This window comes from Trichechus manatus, unplaced genomic scaffold (genome assembly GCF_000243295.1).
Source record: "Trichechus manatus latirostris isolate Lorelei unplaced genomic scaffold, TriManLat1.0 scaffold00117, whole genome shotgun sequence".
NCBI classification, from domain to species: Eukaryota; Metazoa; Chordata; class Mammalia; order Sirenia; family Trichechidae; genus Trichechus; species Trichechus manatus.
In genome coordinates, this window is record NW_004444053.1 from 700,890 (window position 1) to 718,688 (window position 17,799).

Consider the following 17,799-nt stretch of genomic DNA (forward strand, 5'->3'; position numbering starts at 1 on the left):
TCATCTCGCGAGAAGGATTTGAAGGGGAGGGTGTCGAGGACGGGGAGTGGGAGGAGTCCCGGCCGCCTCCGCCTCCTGTTGGAGGGAAGCCGAGGGAGGGGACTGTTGCTGATCTTTGGATGTTCTGGGTAGTCTGGGGAGAGTATGAGGCGAGCTCCGGCCCGGGTGCGGCCGAGCTTCGGAGGGGAAGGCGGTGCCGCCGCCTCCATCTAAGTCGCCGTGCCTGCGAGGCCCTGCGCGCGGATGGTGCCGGTGCTTCTTGGGTGTTGATCGCGTGTCCCCTCCCTCTTCTCCCCTCCACCATTGGGGGGTGTCCCCTCCTATCCCGGTTCCAGCAGAGCCATGCCTCGGGGTGGCTGCTGCCCACACCTGTTGTGGGACGTAAGGAAAAGGTCTCTCGGGCTGGAGGACCCGTCCCGGCTGCGGAGCCGCTACCTGGGTGAGCTGGGGCCCGGTGGCGGAGGCGCTGAAGTCGCCGCCCGAGGTTGGGGGAGGGGGCCGTGCCGCGGTGCCTATTGGAGGTGGGACAGCGCCTCAACAGGGGCGCCCCGGCGTATCTGGGGTGCTGGGTGGGACCCCTGCCGCCGGACCCGGTGCCGTGTTCTCTTAAGACCAAGCCCCCCGTTTCATGCCGCCAGCCGCCGCCTTTTCTGGGTTTTCCTCAGGGGCCTGCGCCGAGGGCGGACTGTACTGTGGAGGAAAGGTGTTGGGGTCGCTTCTAGGGTGTATTCGGGAGAGGACTTGCCGAGTCTCACGGAGCTACTACGTTTGGAGCAAAAGTTGGCTCTTTTGCTTTTCACCTACGCTCTGCCCGCGTAGCCGAAAGACCCAAGTTTTTGTGGATTCCCCTCTCCCCTCAATCTCCGGAGGGTTTGTGTCGGCTGCGACGGGTTGACCACCATCAGGGACTTCACGGTCCAAACAGACTCCGCGAAAACTGTTCTGTGGCTCTGAGCCAAACTGAAAAGTGATAGCTGAGCCCCACTCCACCCCCGCGCGCTTTCCCAGTTCCACTCTTCAGTTGGTTTTGACCGCCCTAAGGAGGTGTAGGGTTTCACGTTCCTATTCCCACTCCGCTTAAACACACTTGGCATTTACTGTTTCTTAGTTAAGCTTTCTAAAAACAACCTTCAACACTTGAGGGAACAGTTCTCCTTTTCTTCGTTTTGGATAACATGGTTTTATGGGGATTCTGGGTCGCGCCAGAGTTAAATGAAACGTCCAGTTTCTTAAAAGGGGACGTATTTAGTAAGGATCTTTTTTGTTTTTTCTCCTATACTTTTTCCATTAGACTCTCAGTCCTTTCCCCCGCCTCGTGTGTCTGTGTCTTAATTTAAAGAAAAGACAAACAACATCAAATGAAAATTGTTTTCTTTCCAGTTTTGTCACTTTTTGCTATGTGTTGTTGTCATATGGTTTGACTTCAACTAAACAGAAAAAAATGAAATCTCATTACAGCCAACAGTTCTGGTTTGTAAATTATTTGAGAGAAGCTAGCCTGCATTTATTTTTGTCTTAAGCAACACGTTAGTACATTCTCCTTGTAAAAATTTAAACAATGAAAATGAAGAAAAAATCCCTGTGATCCCTCCCATTCCAGTTTTATCTCCATTCCTTTAGAAGTAACAATGTTATCTGATGACTGAATATTCTTTTAGACCTTTTTCTTTGCATTCTTACAAGCACATAATATGTACATATTGAAATGCAATAATTGTGTGTGTGTGTGTGTGTGTGTGTGCCCTGCATGCATTGTGTTATATTGTAAGGATTGTTTTGCCACTTGCTTTTCCTACACTTCCTCCTGGAGATCTTTCTGTGCCATTAAAAACATCCATTTAGTTTTTCAAACTTGCATAATATTTAATAGTATGAAGATATCATTGTCACCTCAGCCGATTTCCTCTTTAAATGGACATTTGCTGTTACTAACTGCATTGCAATGAGTATCCTTGTACCTTGCGTGCCTTTCGTGAATTTGTTCTAGGATAAGTACCTGGAGTGTTGATTATATTAAAAAATTGTACACTTTTTTAAACCGTTAACCTAAAAAAGTGTGCAACATTTCTTTTAGAATTTATTTTCTGAGAAAGAACTCAATTTTAACTTAATAAAACAAACTTTAACACTGTTTTGCATGAATGGTTTACAATTTGGTCTTTTATCTCAGTTGGACAGTTTAAATAAGTATTTACATTTAAATTTATATGTTAACTTTTTCTTCTTTTCCTGTCTCTGTGATCAGGTTCATTAAAAATCTAACAAAATTGCATATTTTCTTTTTTCCTTCCCAGTCTACTCCCCAGTGATGTGGAGTTTGTGTGTTGGGTGGAGGGGAATTGAAGGGTAAGATCGACTGGCTTTTATATAATGCCTGAATTATAGAATTTAAATTTAAATACATGCATATTTATACAAGGAATTTCTTAAATAACATATCAAATGTGCTAATAATATATACCTTATAATTAGCACAGTCTTGGAACAGCTTTCTTTAAAAGTGGTTTTCTAAGTATTTGAAAACAGCTTGTAGTTTTTTGGCCTTCATTCTTGGTAGACCTCTTTACACCATTAGTTTATCCAACTCTTCCACACTAAAATATTGAGTTGAGAGTGAAGAAACAGCAAAATCTACGTTAGTAGTACCTTAATTAAAGAGGTGTTTAAAATGACTTTTTGAAGTACTTCTTATAAAGCCTTCTTTTAAAAGACCAAGGACTATCCATGCATTTTAGAAAGTAAATAGATTCCTGTGTTTATGAACATTTTAATTTTGTTTATCTGTAGTACTGTATGGTAAATATTTTTCCAATTTAATTTCATTATTTGTATTTCTAATAATGAATTACTGCTAAATAACAGTAAAATTGGTATAGCACAGATTGACAGTGTTTTCTTGTAACAATTACATTTCAAATTATTTTGTCATAGAGTGTTTTTCCTATAGTAGTATACAAGCTTTGTAGTTGGATTTTATTTAAATTTGATTAACTACTTCTCATCAAAAAAAAAATTAAAGTACAAAAAAAAATCTTTTTATGGAATGAAGATAAATAACATATATTATTTAGGAGAACAGGATGTGTTTATTGTAGTCCCCAGATTCATAAGGTTCACCAGAGCAAATAGAGTGTTGTTTTTAGTGTAGCAGGGATTCAGAGCTAGTTGGGGATTGTAGTCTTTATGAGCCTGATCTGAGTTCCAATATGTTTTTAAAAACAGTGATTATACGGTCCAGAGTAATTGACCATTATAGATTTAAATGTTTCATTTTCTCAGATACTGTATCCTAGTTGTAAAGTAATGTTTTTGGAATCCAGTGATGGTTATAATTTATTACCAACACATATTTCAATATGCGTATACAATGTATACAAAATTTTATAAAGATAAACATTGCTTATTTAAAAAAACTATCATTTCTGTACATTTCCTTTGATTTAGTATGTATTATAAGTTCTCATTTCTTTCATTTTTGATATTCTTGCCTACAATTTTAAACTTTCTAACCTTTCTGAATTAAAAGAAAATAATTGTAGAAAGGAGCCCTGGTGGTTCAGTAGTTAAGTTGGCTGCTAACCAAAAGGTCAGCAGTTCGAATCCACCAGTTAGTTGCTCCTTGGAAATCCTATTGGGCAGTTCAACTCTGTCCTATTGAAGAAAAGGTAATTTTAAAGAACTTTTGAAGGTAGTTTGTTTACTGTAATGTATAAAATACTTACTATGAGATATAAAATGCCTAAATTATGATTTGGCAGCTAGTGACAATTTTTTTAGTGGAGATTGAATAATAAACTCTTTTTGTAAGGGGTTTAGGAAGTCAGTGTCCTTTGGATATCATTAGAACCAGTGTATATTGAAAGGTGATTTTGCATTGAAATTACTCTTTAGCATATCCTGAATACATGTACATTCTAAATTCTTCATAACGTGTTGCCAAGTTACAGTATACTTATATGAGGGTCAGTAAATTCTGACTTAAGCACTGGGGAAAAGTTAGTGGAATATTTGTATTTTTTATCTTAGTCTTGAAATTTTAATGAAAGTTGAAAAATGTAAGTTTTAGTAGTGAAAAATAACTGTCAAATATGACAAATATAGAGTATACTGATGATCGTTTAAAATAGATCGCTGAGGGGCCATTAGCAATCATCGCAACTGCAGACTATGTGATAGCTCTACTGTGGATTTCGTTCCTGCTTGGTATCGGGTGGAAACCCTGGTGGTGGTGAAGTGCTATGGCTGTTAACAAAAAGGTTGGCAGTTCAAATCCACCAGGAGCTCCTTGGAAACTATGGGGCAGTTCTACTCTGTCTTGCAGGGTCGCTATGAGTCAGAAACGACGCGACAGCAATGAGTTTGGTTTTTTTTTGGTTTGGTATATGGTGAATTGAGATGAAAGTGCTTAGAGAGAATAGGAGCTTCTGGAAGTGTGGAACTTATATTACAGATATGTTTTAGGTTGGTGTTTTTCAAACATTTGACTATGATCTACAGTAACAGTACATTTGCATGACAACTCATGATATAAGCACAACGAAAATAAAAGATTTATCCTATTTTTAACAATTTTTTTTTGTTTTTGTTAGGTGCTGTCAAGTCAGTTCCGACTCATAGCGACCCTGTAGGACAGAGTAGAACTGCCCCACAGGGTTTCCAAGGAGGGGCTGGTGGATTCGAACTGCCAACCTTTTGGTTAGCAGCTGATCTCTTAACCACTGCACCACCAGGGCTCCATTTTTAACAATAGGATAGCATTTAGCCTTACTAGATGGAAAAGATATATATTTTATTCTATATTCTGTTAAAAATGTTGGTGTTGGTGCAATAGAATACCCAGTAATGAGTTTGAGATTTGCAAAACTGTTCTACTTAGTGTCTGTAATTTATAATTGTTATTGAATATAATTGACTTCAAGATTAGGGTGGGTGGGGTTCCCAAGTACTTGAAGCAGATTTTGTTTTTTAATTTTTTTTTTTTAAAAGCATGGCTAACTAGGAAGATACAAATAGTGAAACTTTCTTTTTAATTATATCTTAGAAAAATAATTAGGGTAAAACCAAAAAACCAAACCCGTTGCCGTCGAGTCGGTTGAGACTCATAGTGAACTCTGGTAGGACACTTTACAATCATTTCTTGGGTAAATACTTACAGTGGAAATGCTAGATTGTATGAAGTGTTCAACTTTGTAAGAAGCTGCCAAAATGTTTTCCAAAATGTACCATACTGCATTCCCACACTAGTGTATGAGAGTTCCAGTTTCTCTGCATTCTCATTAACAGTTGGTGTTGTAAGTTTTCCTAATTTTAGTTTTTCTATACACGTATAGAGGTAAATCATTGTAGTTTTAATTTGCATTTCCTTAATGATTAATGATGTTGAGAATCTTTTCATCTTTATGCTTTGGTTAAGTGTTCAAGTTTACTTTCTTAATATTTAATTGTAACAGTTCTTTATATTTTCTAGATACAAGTTCTTAACCTGATATATATGTTGCAAATATTTTACCCAGTTTATGTCTGGACTTTTTCTTAATAGGGTCATTTATATATTTCATGCATTTTGTGTTCTTTCTGAGAATCTTTACCTAATCTGAGGTTGCAAAGATTTATACTATGTATTCTTGTAGACATTTTCTACTTTTAGCTCATACATTTAGCTCTATGAACAATTTTGAGCTCCCAGTTATCTAGTTTATTTTCTGGTGTTTGTGCGTTGTTAGTTATAGTTTGTATTGAAATTATGCCATGGATTAGGGCCCCTAGCATAGTCCCTGTTTTTCTTCCATGATCTTTATTGTTTTAGCTTTTATATTTAGGTCTTTGATCCATTTTGAGTTAGTTTTTGTGTATGATGTGAGATATGGGTCGTGTTTCATTTTTTTACAGATGGACATCCCGTTTTGCCAACACTATTTGTTAAAGAGACTGTCTTTTCCCCATTTAGTGGACTTTGGGCCTTTGTCAAAAATCAGCTGATCGTAGGTAGATGAATTTACATCTGGGTTGTCAACTCTGTTCCATTGGTCTCTGTGTCTGTTGTTGTACTTGTACCAGACTGTTGGACTACTGTGGCTGTATAGTAGCTTCTGAGATTAGGTAATGTATTCTACTTTGTTCTTCTTTTTCAGTAATGCTTTACTTATCCAGGACCTCTTTCTTTTCCATATAAACTTGGTGATTAGTTTTTCCATCTCATTAAAGAATGCACTTGGTATTTGGATTGGGATTGCGTTATAGCTGTAGATTGCTTTCGGTAGAATTGATATTTTCACAACGTTGAGTCTTCCTATCCATGAGCATGGTATATTTTTCTAGGTATGTAGGTCTTTTGGTTTCTTGTAGTAGTGTTTTGTAGTTTTCATTGTATAGGTTTTTATGTCCCTGGTTAGATTTATTCCGAAGTATTTTATCTTGTTGTTGTGCGGATGAGTCAGTGCCAACTCATAGTGACCCTATGTAGAACAGAACAAAACACTGCCTGATCCTGCGCCACCCTCACAATTGTTGTTATGCTTAAGCCCATTGTTACAGCCACTGTGTCAACCCATCTTGTTCAAGGTTTTCCTCTTTCTCGTTGATTCTCTACTTTACCAAACATGATGTCCTTCTCCAAGGACTGATCCCTCCTGATAACATGTCCAAAGTAAGGAAGACTGAAGAAGAATTGGCACCTTTGAATTGTGGTGTTAACAAAGAATATTGAATATACCACAGACTCCCAAAAGAACGAACAAATCTGTCTTGGAAGAAGTACAACCAGAATGCTCCTTAGAAGCAAGGCAGGCGAGACTATGTCTGACGTACTTTGGACATATTATCTTCTTAGGGGCTATTATAAATGGTATTGTTTTCTTGATTTCCTTTTTGAAGTTCTCTTTGTTGGTGTATTGGAATCTGTCAGGGATTGAATTGTGTGCCTTAGAAATGTCTGTCAGCTTGGCTAGGTCATGATTATTTCCAGTATTGTATGATTGTCTATCACTTTGTCATCTGATGTGATTTCCCTATGTGTTGTAATTCCTATCACTATGATGTAATAAGATGGATTAGCAGTGGTTATATTGATGAGATCGACAAGATTGGATAGTGCCTTAAGCTAATCTCTTTTGAGATACAAAAGAGAGATGCAAGCAGAGAGACATGGGAACCTCATACCACGAAGAAAGCAGCTCTGGGAGCAGAGCGCGTCGTTTGGACCTGGGGTTCCTGTGCAGAGAAGCTGCTTGACCAGAAGACTGATGACAAGGACCTTCCTCCAGAGCCAACAGAGAGAGAAAGCCTTCCTCTATAGCTGATGCCCTGAATTTGGACTTTTAGCCTACTAGACTGTGAGAGAATAAATTTCTCTTTGTTAAACAAATCCACTCGTGGTATTTCTGTTGTAGCACTACTAGAAGACTAAGACAGAATTCAACTGATTTTTGTATGTTTATCTTGTATCCTGCTACTCTGCTGAATCTTTCTATTATTTCCAGTAGTTTTCTTGTGGAATCTTTGGGTTCTCTATGTATAGTAGCATATTGTCCGCAAATAGGGATAGTTTTACATCTTCCTTTCCAATTTGGATGCCCTTTATTTCTTTCTCCTGTCTTACTGCTCTACCTAGGATTTCCAGCACAGTGTTAAATGGGAGTGGTGGTAAAGGACATCCTTTTCTTGTTCCCGTTGTCAGGGGGAATGCTTTCAGCCTCTCTCTGTTGAGAATGATGTTGGCTGTTGGTTTTGTATTTAAAAAAACAAAACAAAAAACCGTTACTGTCGAGTTGATTCCAACTCATAGCACCCCTACAGGACAGAGTAGAACTGCCCCATAGAGTTTTCTAGGAGAGCCTGGTGGATTTGAACTGCTGACCTTTTGGTTAGCAGCTGTAGCACTTAACCATTATGCCACCAGGGTTTGTATACTTGCCCTTTATTATAATGTTGAGAAATTTACCTTCTATTCCTATTTTGCTGAGAGTTTTTATCAGAATGGGTGTCGGACTTTGTCAAATGCCATTTTTGTGTCTATTGAGATGATCATGTGATTGTTTTCTTTTGTTTTATTTATGCGGTGGATTATGTTGATTGATTTTCAAATGTTGAAGCATCATTGCGTACCTGGTATGAATCACATTTGGTCGTGGTGTATTTTTTGATATGATGCTGAATTCTATTGGCAAGAATTTTGTTGAGAAGTTTTGCATCTATATTCATGAGAAATATTGGTCTGTAATTTTCTCTCTTTTATGTGGTGTCTTTGCCTGGTTTTGGTATCAGGCTTATGCTGAATTCATGGAATGAATTCTGGAGTATGCCTTCCTTCTCTATGCTCTGAAATAGTTTGAGTAGTACTGGTGTGAGCTTGTCTCTGAATGTTTCATAGAATTCTCCAGTGAAGTCGTATGGGCCAGAGTTTTTTTTTTTTTGTTGAGAATTTTTTTTTATTACCTTTTCAGACGCTTCTCTTGTTATGGGTCTGTTCAGATTTTCGACCTCAGTTTGTGTTAGTTTAGGTAGGTAGTGTGTTTCTAGGAATTTGTCCATTTCCTCTAGGTTCTCAAATTTGTTGGAGTACAGTTTTTTGTAGTGTTCTGTTACGATGCTTTTTATTTCAGTAGGGTCTGTTGTAATGTCTCCCATCTCATTTCTTATGTGGGTTATTTTCTTCCTGTCCTGTTTTTCTTTTGTTAATTTAGCCAGTGGTTTGTTGATTTTGTTGATATTTTTAAAGAACCAACTTTTAGTTTTGTTGATTCTTTCTATTGTTTTTCTGTTCTATTTATTTCTGACCTAATTGGTATTATTTCCTTTCTGTTTATCTGGAAGTGTCCTAATTTTGCCATCATATTTGAGAGAGAGTTTTGCAGGATATATTATTCTTGGTTGGCAGTTTTCTTTTTTCAAGGTTTTTTTTTTTTTTTTTTTAAATATCATCCATTGCATTCTTGCCTGCATAGCTTCTGCTGAGTAATCAGAGCTTAGTCTTAGTCCCCTTTGTAAGTGACTTTTCATTTCTCCCAAGCTTCTCTCAGGATTCTTTCTTTGTCTTTGGTTTTTGAAAACTGTGATTATGGTACTTCTTCATGACTTTCTTTTGGAGTCCATCCTATATTGGCTTCGTTGAGCTTCTGGATCACCATCTTTTCATATTTCATAATATTTGGGAAGTTTTCTGCCAGGAAATCTTCAACGATCTTCTCTGTGTTTTCCATTTCCTTCCCCTGTTCTGGAACTCTGATCATGTGAAAATTTTTGCTCTTGATTGTGTACCATGTAGTTCTTAGGTTTTCTTCACTTTTTTCTGTGAAATTTCCTCAAAATGGCTGCCTTGTGTTTGTCTTCAGTCTCGCTGATTCTGTCTTCCATTGTTTCAAATTTGCTCTTAAAACTATTTATTGAGTTGTCTAGTTCTGAAATTTTGTTGTTTAACTTTTGGATTTCTAGTTGCTGTTTTTGTATGATTTCTGATTATTTATTTTGACATTAGGTTCTTATATCATTTTCCTGAGTTCTTCTATTACTTTATCTGTGTTTTCCTTGGTTTTGTCTGTGTTTTCCTTGATCTCTTTCCTGATCTCTTTCCTAATCCTAATCTATTGACAAGCCCTAAATATTAGTTTTTTGAATTCCATATTAGGTTGTTTTACTACTTTTTCTTCTACTGGAAGGTCATCTGATTCTGTATTTTCTTTACTTGCTGGAGCTATGTTGTCCTGCTTTTGTACATTTTTTGATATTAGCTGCTATCTCTGAGACATTAAGGTATTATTTTCTTTATTTATTAAGAGAGAAAAAAATAATAAGCTAAAAAACCTGATGTGTGTTGGGGCTGGCATGTGGGGATGGAGCGGACCTGAAGGCTGGTGGGAAAAGAGGGGGTGGTGGTGTATGGGGCTAGGTGTGAGTGGAAAAGAAAGAGAGAAAAAAATGATTGCATGTTGGGAGTCGGTGGGTGGGGGATGTGCAAATCCAGGATAGTGGTGGGTCATTGGCCCTGTAGCCTTGACAGTGTGCTGGGGTATGGCAGCAGCAGAGAGGTGGCCTACAGGGCTAATTGAGAGGAAAAAGAAAAGGAAGATAGAGAAAAGAGAAATGTTAAAAATAAAATTTAAAAAGTAGATAAAAGAAAAACTGGTAGCATGGTGGGGGCTGGCAAGTGGAGGCAGGACAGACCCAAGACCCTGTGATGCATGGGACTGGTTGGGAGGGAGAAAGAAAAGAAAGAAAAATAAGGAAAAAGAAATAGTGGCATGGCAGGAGCCAGTTGGTGGAAGTAGGGTATACCTGGTGCGGCAGTTGGTTGGTGGCTCTCTAGCCTAGACAATGCAGTCTGGCCTGGTGGGAAAGGGTGATGTTGGCATGCAGGGCTAGGTAAGAGGGAGATAGAAAAGCAAGAAAAGGAAAAAAAAAAAATGACACAGCGTGGCCCAGGATGGCAGACCAGTTTCACTGTAGCCTAATCAGCGTGTGGTGGCACAGTAGGAAGGGGTAGAGGTGGCCTACGGGGCTAGGTAGTGGGGGAGAAAGAAAAGGAAGAAAGGAAAAAATGTGCTATGGAAGCCGAAGGGTCAGGGTGGGGTGTACCCATGTTGACATCAGGCCGATGACTGTAGCCAAGCAGCGCGCTGCAGTGTTGCCCGTTGGAAAGGGTGGAGATAGCGTATGGGCCTAGGTGGGAGGGAGAAAGAAAAGGAACAAAGGGAAAAAAATGGTGCCGTGGGGGGCCAGTGAGGGCAGGGTGGACCTGGGGTGGTGGCGGGTCAGTGGCTCTTTGGCTTAGCAGTGTGGTATGGCTCATTAGGAAGGCGTGGATGTGGTGTACGTGGCTAGTTGGGTGGGAAAGAAGAAGGAAGAAGCAGGGGGGAAATGACATGGTGGGAGCCAGCGATGGGGTCAGGGCAGACCCAGAGTAGTGGTGCACTGGTAGCTGTCTAGCCAGGTGGCGAGTTGTGGCCCTTGGGGAAGGTGTGGAGGTAGTGTATGGAGCAGAAGGGTAGGGGTGGGAAAGTGTGTTTCTCTAGTTACTGGGTGCTCTGTTTCCTGTTGGAACCTCCATGATGTTGCCTTCCCGTACTCCCTGTCCAGCATCTTCACTGGCTGAGTTCCACGATGGCAAAGCTGTGCTGTATTAGTTGGCAGGGGATCTCCCCTCCATACCTCTCCTCGTTCTGTTTTCCGTCAGTTTCTTCTTCCATTTGAGTTCTTTATCCCTTTGTTTGATGGTTAGGGTTCCAAGACTGATGATTGTATCTGTTTTACTTAGTTATTCAGGTATTTGCAGTAGAGGATCAGAACGATACGTCTATCTATGGCACCATTTTGGCTCCACACCTCCCTATGACCCATTTTAAGTTAATTTTTGTGAAAGATGTAAGGTCTGTGTCTAGGCTCATGTTTCTGTGTGTGGATGTCTAGTATTCCCAGCGCCATTTGTTGAAAAGACTATCCTTTCTCCATTGAATTGCCTTTTCTTCTTTATACTTTTCTCAACAATAAATTGTATGATTTATTCATTTTTTTCATTTTACACAGGAAGAAGAGAATTTATCCAAAGATTAAAACTTGAAGCAACCTTGAATGTGCATGATGGCTGTGTAAGTAATAGTTAATTCTCAACTGTGAAACATTTTAATAGTAAGTGTTTTAATGTTTGATAAAATGCCTACATTCTTCTAGAAGGGATTGTGACTAACTATAACAACGTGGAGAATAAAATTTTTTACATTAAAACATAAAAAGAATATTTTGAAATTAGAGAAGACTACAGGAGTTTTTTTTTTTTTTTTTAAGTGAAGATGAGTGTTGTCTAATATTATCAAAATGCTTTCATCTCTTTCACTTTACTGAAACTGCTTTTGTCAAAGTCACTAGTTACCTTCATATCTCCAAATCTAGTGGTCACTTTTCAGAAACTTTAGACATTGAGCACATCCTCTTTTTTCTGTTGGTTTTTGCTAATACCACTCTCTCATGTTTTTTTTCCCTATCTCGTTGGTTGACTGCATCTTCCCTGTTTTCTTAACTGACTCCTCTACTTCTTGACCTTCAAAAAATATTCTCTCCTGACACCTCCTACCTTCTTTCTTCTCTTTCTCTGTGACTATCCAGTCCCATGGCTTTAAAAACCAAGACAACCCCCTCTTCTGGAACTCCAGATTCATATATTGAATTATCTACTTACATGTCTCCTTGCACATCTAATAGGTACCCAAATTTAACAGGGCCAAAACAACCCTTTTCATTTTATTTATTTTTATTGAACTTTAAATGAAGGTTTACAGAACAAACTAGTTTCTCATTAAACAGTTAGTACATATATTGTTTTATGGTATTGGTTAACAACCCCATGACATATCAGTACTCTCCCTTCTTGACCTTGGGTCCCCTATTACCAGCTTTCCTGTCCCCTCCTGCCTTACTAGTCCTTGCCCCTGGGCTGGTGTGCCCCTTTAGTCTTGTTTTCTTATGGGTCTGTCTGTCTAATCATTGGCTAAAAGGTGAACCTCCGAAGTGACTTCATTACTGGCCTAAAAAGGTGTCTGGAGGCCATACTCTTGAGGTTTTTCCAGTCTCTGTCAGGACAATAAGTCTGGTCTTTTTTTTTTTTTTTTTTTGAGTTAGAATTTTGTTCTACATTTTTCTCCTGCTCTATCCGTGACCCTCTATTGTGATCCCTGTCAGAGCAGTCAGTGGTGGTAGCTGGGCACCGTCTAGTTGTACTGGACTCAGTCTGATGGAGGCCATAGTAGTTGTAGTCTGTTAGTCCTTTGGACTAATCTTTCCCTTGTGTCTGTAGTTTTATTCATTTTCCGTTGCTCCTGAAGAGGTGAGTCCAGTGGAGTATCTTAGATGGCCATTCACAGGCTTTTAAGGTCCCAGAGACTACTGACCAAAGTAGAATGCAGAATATTTTCTTTATAAACTATGTTATGGCAATTGAGCTAGATGTTCCCTGAGACCATGGTCCCCACAGCCCTCCGCCCAGCAATTCACTCCCTAAGGGAGTTGGTATTTGTCCATGGAACTTCCGTGACATTACCGTGAACAAGTTGTGTTGGCTTCCCCAATATTGTGTACTGTCTTACCCTTCGTCATAGTTACCACTTATCTATTGTCTATCTAGTGTTTTTCCACCCCCACCCCACCCCTCCCTCAAAACCATCAAAGATTGTTTCTTCTCATATGTAAACCTTTTCATGAGTTTTTACAATAGTGATCTCATACAATATTTGTCCTTTTGTGATTGACTTATTTCACTCAGCATAATGCCGTCCAGATTCATCCATGTTGTGAGATGCTTCGCAGATTCGTCATTGTTCTTTACCGTTGCGTAGTATTCCATTGTGTGTATGTGCCATAGTTTGTTTATCCATTCATCAGTTGATGGGCTTCTAGGTTGTTTCCATCTTTTTGCTATTGTGAACAATGCTGCAGTGAATATGGGTGTGCATATTTCTGTCCGTGTGGTGGCTCTTATTTCTCTAGGATATATTCCTAGGAGCGGGAGTGCTGGATCATATGGTATTTCTATTTCTAGCTTTCTAACAAAATCCCATATTGTTTTCTAAATGTTTGTACCATTTTACATTCCCACCAGCAGTGCATATGAGTTCAAATCTCCCCACAGCTTCTCCAACATTTCTTATTTTCTGTGTTTTCGATTTTTGCTAGTAATGTCGGGGTGAGATGGTATCTCATTGTGCTTTTGATTTGCATTTCCCTAATGGCTAGTGATCGCGAGCATTTCCTCACGTGTCTGTTAGCCACTTGAATGTCTTCTTTGGTGAAGTGTCTGTTCATTTCCTTTGCCCATTTTTTAATTGGATTATTTGTCTTTTTGTGGTAGAGGTGTTGATTTTCTTGTAGATTTCAGAGATTAGACCTTTGTTGGATTTGAAACACCCAAAATTTTTTTCCAAGTCTGTACGTTCTCTTTTTACTCTTTTCGTGAAGTCTTGTGATGAACATAAGTGTTTAATTTTTAGAGTTTCCCAGTTATCTAGCTTATTTTCTGGAGTTTGTATGTTGTTAGTTATGGTCCTGTTAGTGCCATGTAATCGGGTCTCTGACGTTGGTCCTATTTTTTTTTTCTATTATCTTTATAGTTTTTGGTTTTAGACTTAGGTCTTCCTTCCATTTTGAATTAGTTTTTGTGTATGGTGTGAGGGATGGGTCCTGTCTGATTTTTTTGCAGAGGGATATCCAATTTAACCAGCACCATTTGTTAAAATGACTGTCTTTTCCCCATTCGATGGAGTTTGGACCCTTGTTGAAGATCAGGTGACCGTAAGTGGATGGATTTACTTCTGGATTCTCAATTCTGTTGCATTTGTCAGTGTATCTGTCGTTGTACCAGTACCAGGCTGTTCTGACTACCCTAGCTGTATAGTAGGTTGAGAGGTCAGGTAGTGTGAGTCCTCCTCCTTTTTTTTCTTCTTCAATAGTGCTTTACTTATCCAGTACCTCTTCCCTTTCCATATAAAGTTAATCATTAGTTTTTCCATCTCTTAAAAGAATGCTGTTGGTATTTGGGTTGGGGTTGCATTGTATCTGTAGAGTGCTTTCGGTAGAATTGACATTTTCACAGCGTTGAGTCTGCCTATCCATGAGCGTGGTAAGTTTCTCCATTTATGTAGATCTCTTTTGGTTTCTTGTAGTAGTGTTTTGTAGTTTTCTTTGTATAGGTCTTTTACATCCTTGGTTAGATTTATTCCTAAGTATTTTATTTTTTTAGGGGCTATTTCCTTTTTATCGTTCTCTTTGTTGGTGTATAGGAATCCAACTGAATTTTGTGTGTTTATCTTGAATCATGCTACTCTGCTGAGTCTGTTAGCCAGTAGTTTTCTCGTGGGGTCTTTTGAGTTTTCCATATATGGTATCATGTCATCTGCAAATTGTGACAGTCTTACTTTTTCATTATCAACCTGGATGACCTTTATTTCTTTTTCTTGCCTTATCACTCTAGCTAGGATTTCCAGCACAATGTTAAAAAGGAGTGGTGATAAAGGACATCCTTGTCTCATTCCTATTCCCAAGGGGAATGTTTTCATCTTCTCTTCATTTAGAATAATGTTGGATGTTAGTTTTTTATAGATGTTAGTTTTTATAATAAAGGTATTATGTTGAAGAATTTTATTGGGAGCCTTTATCAGGAATGGGTGTTCGACTTTGTCAGATGCCTTTTCTGCATCGATTGATATGATGATGTGATTCTTTTCCTTTATTTCTATGGTGGATTACGTTGATTGATTTTCTAATATTGAACCATTCTTGCATACCTGATATTTCATTTTAATTTTATTATGAAAATTGTTAAACATACTTTTCATATATTCATCACCTGGATTTAACAATTATTAAGATTTAGCCACATTTTCTTTATCTGTGCTGTTTTTCTTCTCATTGCTAAGGTGTTTTAATGCCAGTCCCAGATGACCTATTATTTCACCCCTATATGTAAACCTAAGAACTATGGGCACTTTCTTTTTAAATTTTTTTTTTTATTGTACTTTAGATGAAGGTTTACAGAACAAATAGTTTCTCATTAAACAGTCAGTACACGTATCGTTTTATGACATTGATTAACAATCCCATGACATGTCAGCACTCTCCCTTCTCAACCGTGGAGGACCTTTTTTTTGGTGAAAATATACACAGCCAAAGTTACACCATTTCCAGAGTTTCTACATGTACAATTTAGTGACATCGATTATGTTCTTCCAGTTGTGCTGCTATTTCTTGCTATCCTTTTCCAAATTATTCCATCACAATAATCTTCAACTTACTGCTCCCTAGGTGTCCCATCAAACCTTTTGAGTTGCTGTTGTCAATTTAATCTCACATAGATAATTCTTTTTTTTTTTGTACCTTAGATGAAGTTTTGCAGAACAAATAGTTTCTCATTAAACAGTACACATATTGCCCTATGACAGTGGTTGACAACTGCATGACATGTCAACACTGTCCCTTATCAACCTTGGGTTCCCTGTCACCAGCTTCCTGTCCCCTCCTGCCTTCTAGTCCCTGTCCCTGGACTGCTGTGCCTCATTAGTCCCATTTTGTTTTATGATGCCGTCCAGTCCCTGGCTGAATGCTGAACTTCGGGAATGACTTCATAGCTGAGCTAAAAGGGTGTCTGGGGGCCATACTCTCGGGGTTTCTCCACTCTGTCAGGCCAGTAAATCTAGTCTTTATTTTGTGAATTAGAATTTTGTTCTACATCCTATTCCAGCTCTGTCCAGGACCCTCTATTGTGATCCTGGTCAGAGCAGTCAGTGGTGGTAGCTGGACACCATCTAGCTGTATTGGACTCAGTCTGGTGGAGGCCATGGTAGTTGTGGTCCATTAGTCCTTTGGACTAATCTTTCCCTTGTGCTTTGTTTTGTCATTCTCCCTTGTTCACATAGGGGTGAGACCAGTGGAGTACCTTAGATGGCTGCTCACAAGCTTTTAAGACCCCAGACACTGCTCACCAAGGTAGAATGCAGAACATTGTCTTTATAAACTGTGTTATGCCAATTGAGCTAGATGTTCCCTGAGACAATGGTCCCCACAACCCTCCGCCCAGCAGTTCAGTTCCTCAGGAAGTTTGGAAGTGTCTATGGAGCTTCCATGACCTTTCCTTGTACAAGTTGTACTGGCTTCCCCAGTATTGTGTACTGTCGTACCCTTCACCAAAATTACCACTTGTCTATTTTGCTCCCCCCCACCCCTCCCATCCCTTATAACCAACAAAGTTTGGTTCTTTTTGTGTGTTAACTTTTACATGAGTTTTTACAGTAGAAGTCTCATACAATATTTGTCCTTTTGTGATTGACTTATTTCACGCAGCATGATGTCCTCCAGGTTCGTGCATGTTATGAGATGCTTCACAGATTTATCATTGTTCTTTATCGTTGCATAATACTCCATTTTGTATATGTACCATAGTTTCTTTATCCATTCATCTGTTTATGGGCATCTAGGTTATTTCCATCTTTTTGCTGTTGTGGACAGTGCTGCAATGAATATGTGTGTGCATACGTCTATTCGTGTGATGGCTCTTATTTCTCTAGGATATATACCTAGGAGTGGGGTTGCATTTTGTAGTGATTTTTTTCGTGGTGCCGACGTTTTCTTGGTTCCTCTTACTCTCCTATGCTGAGTTCCATTTGTTTGTGGATTTTTTTTTTCATTTCTTCTGTTTTTGTAGGTTTTGTTTTAACTGAGACTTCGTTTTTCTTCTTTTTTTGATGGGTAGGTTTGTTAACTTTCTTTGTGGTTACTTCGAAATTTACCCTTATCTTCCTAGATTTGAAATAGTCTATTATTTCTTGGTATAGACTTGCCTTCTTCTCCGTTAGAAGTTTCTATAGCTACACCGTTTTTTCCGTCTTTTATCGTTCTGATGCTGTTGTCAATTACAGATTAACCTCTCTGGTTCCCTGTTGTAATTCTTTTGGTTTTGCATAGTCCCTAAGAGTTCCTTTCCTAGGTTGGTATCTGGCTAGTACAATCCTGTGTCCTACATTCAGCCTGTGGTTTGATGTTGATTTTTCCCAGATGGAAGGACTCCCTTTAATAAGTCTTGTAAGTTTGGTTTGGTTTTTACATAGTCCCTTAATTTTTATTTATCTGGAAATGATCTAATTTCACCATCATATTTGAATGACAGTTTTGCAGGATATGTTATTCTTGACTGGCAATGTTTTTCTTTCAAAGTTTCAGATATGTCATCTCGTTGAGTTCTTGCCTGCATGGTTTCTGCCGAATAACTCGAGCTTAGTCTTATTGTTTCTCCTCTGTATGTGACTTTTTGTTTTTCTCGAGCAGCTC

The 17,799-nt window shown here is 38.8% G+C and overlaps 1 protein-coding gene across 5 annotated transcripts in view; it reads left to right on the forward strand.

Annotated features, from left to right (window-relative positions):
- Positions 1-112: 112 nt before the first annotated feature.
- The window catches only part of DCAF6 (DDB1 and CUL4 associated factor 6), a 211,588-nt gene continuing 193,901 nt past the window's right edge, over positions 113-17,799 (forward strand). For 2 of the 5 annotated variants that reach the window (XM_023738425.1, XM_023738426.1), the window contains exons 1-2: positions 343-439; positions 11,518-11,579. In XM_023738425.1, the coding sequence (XP_023594193.1) occupies positions 343-439; positions 11,518-11,579 (159 nt within the window). Of the gene's footprint in view, positions 440-11,517; positions 11,580-17,799 lie in introns of all 5 variants that reach the window. The other 3 variants (XM_023738427.1, XM_023738428.1, XM_023738429.1) reach the window with 2 other exon arrangements.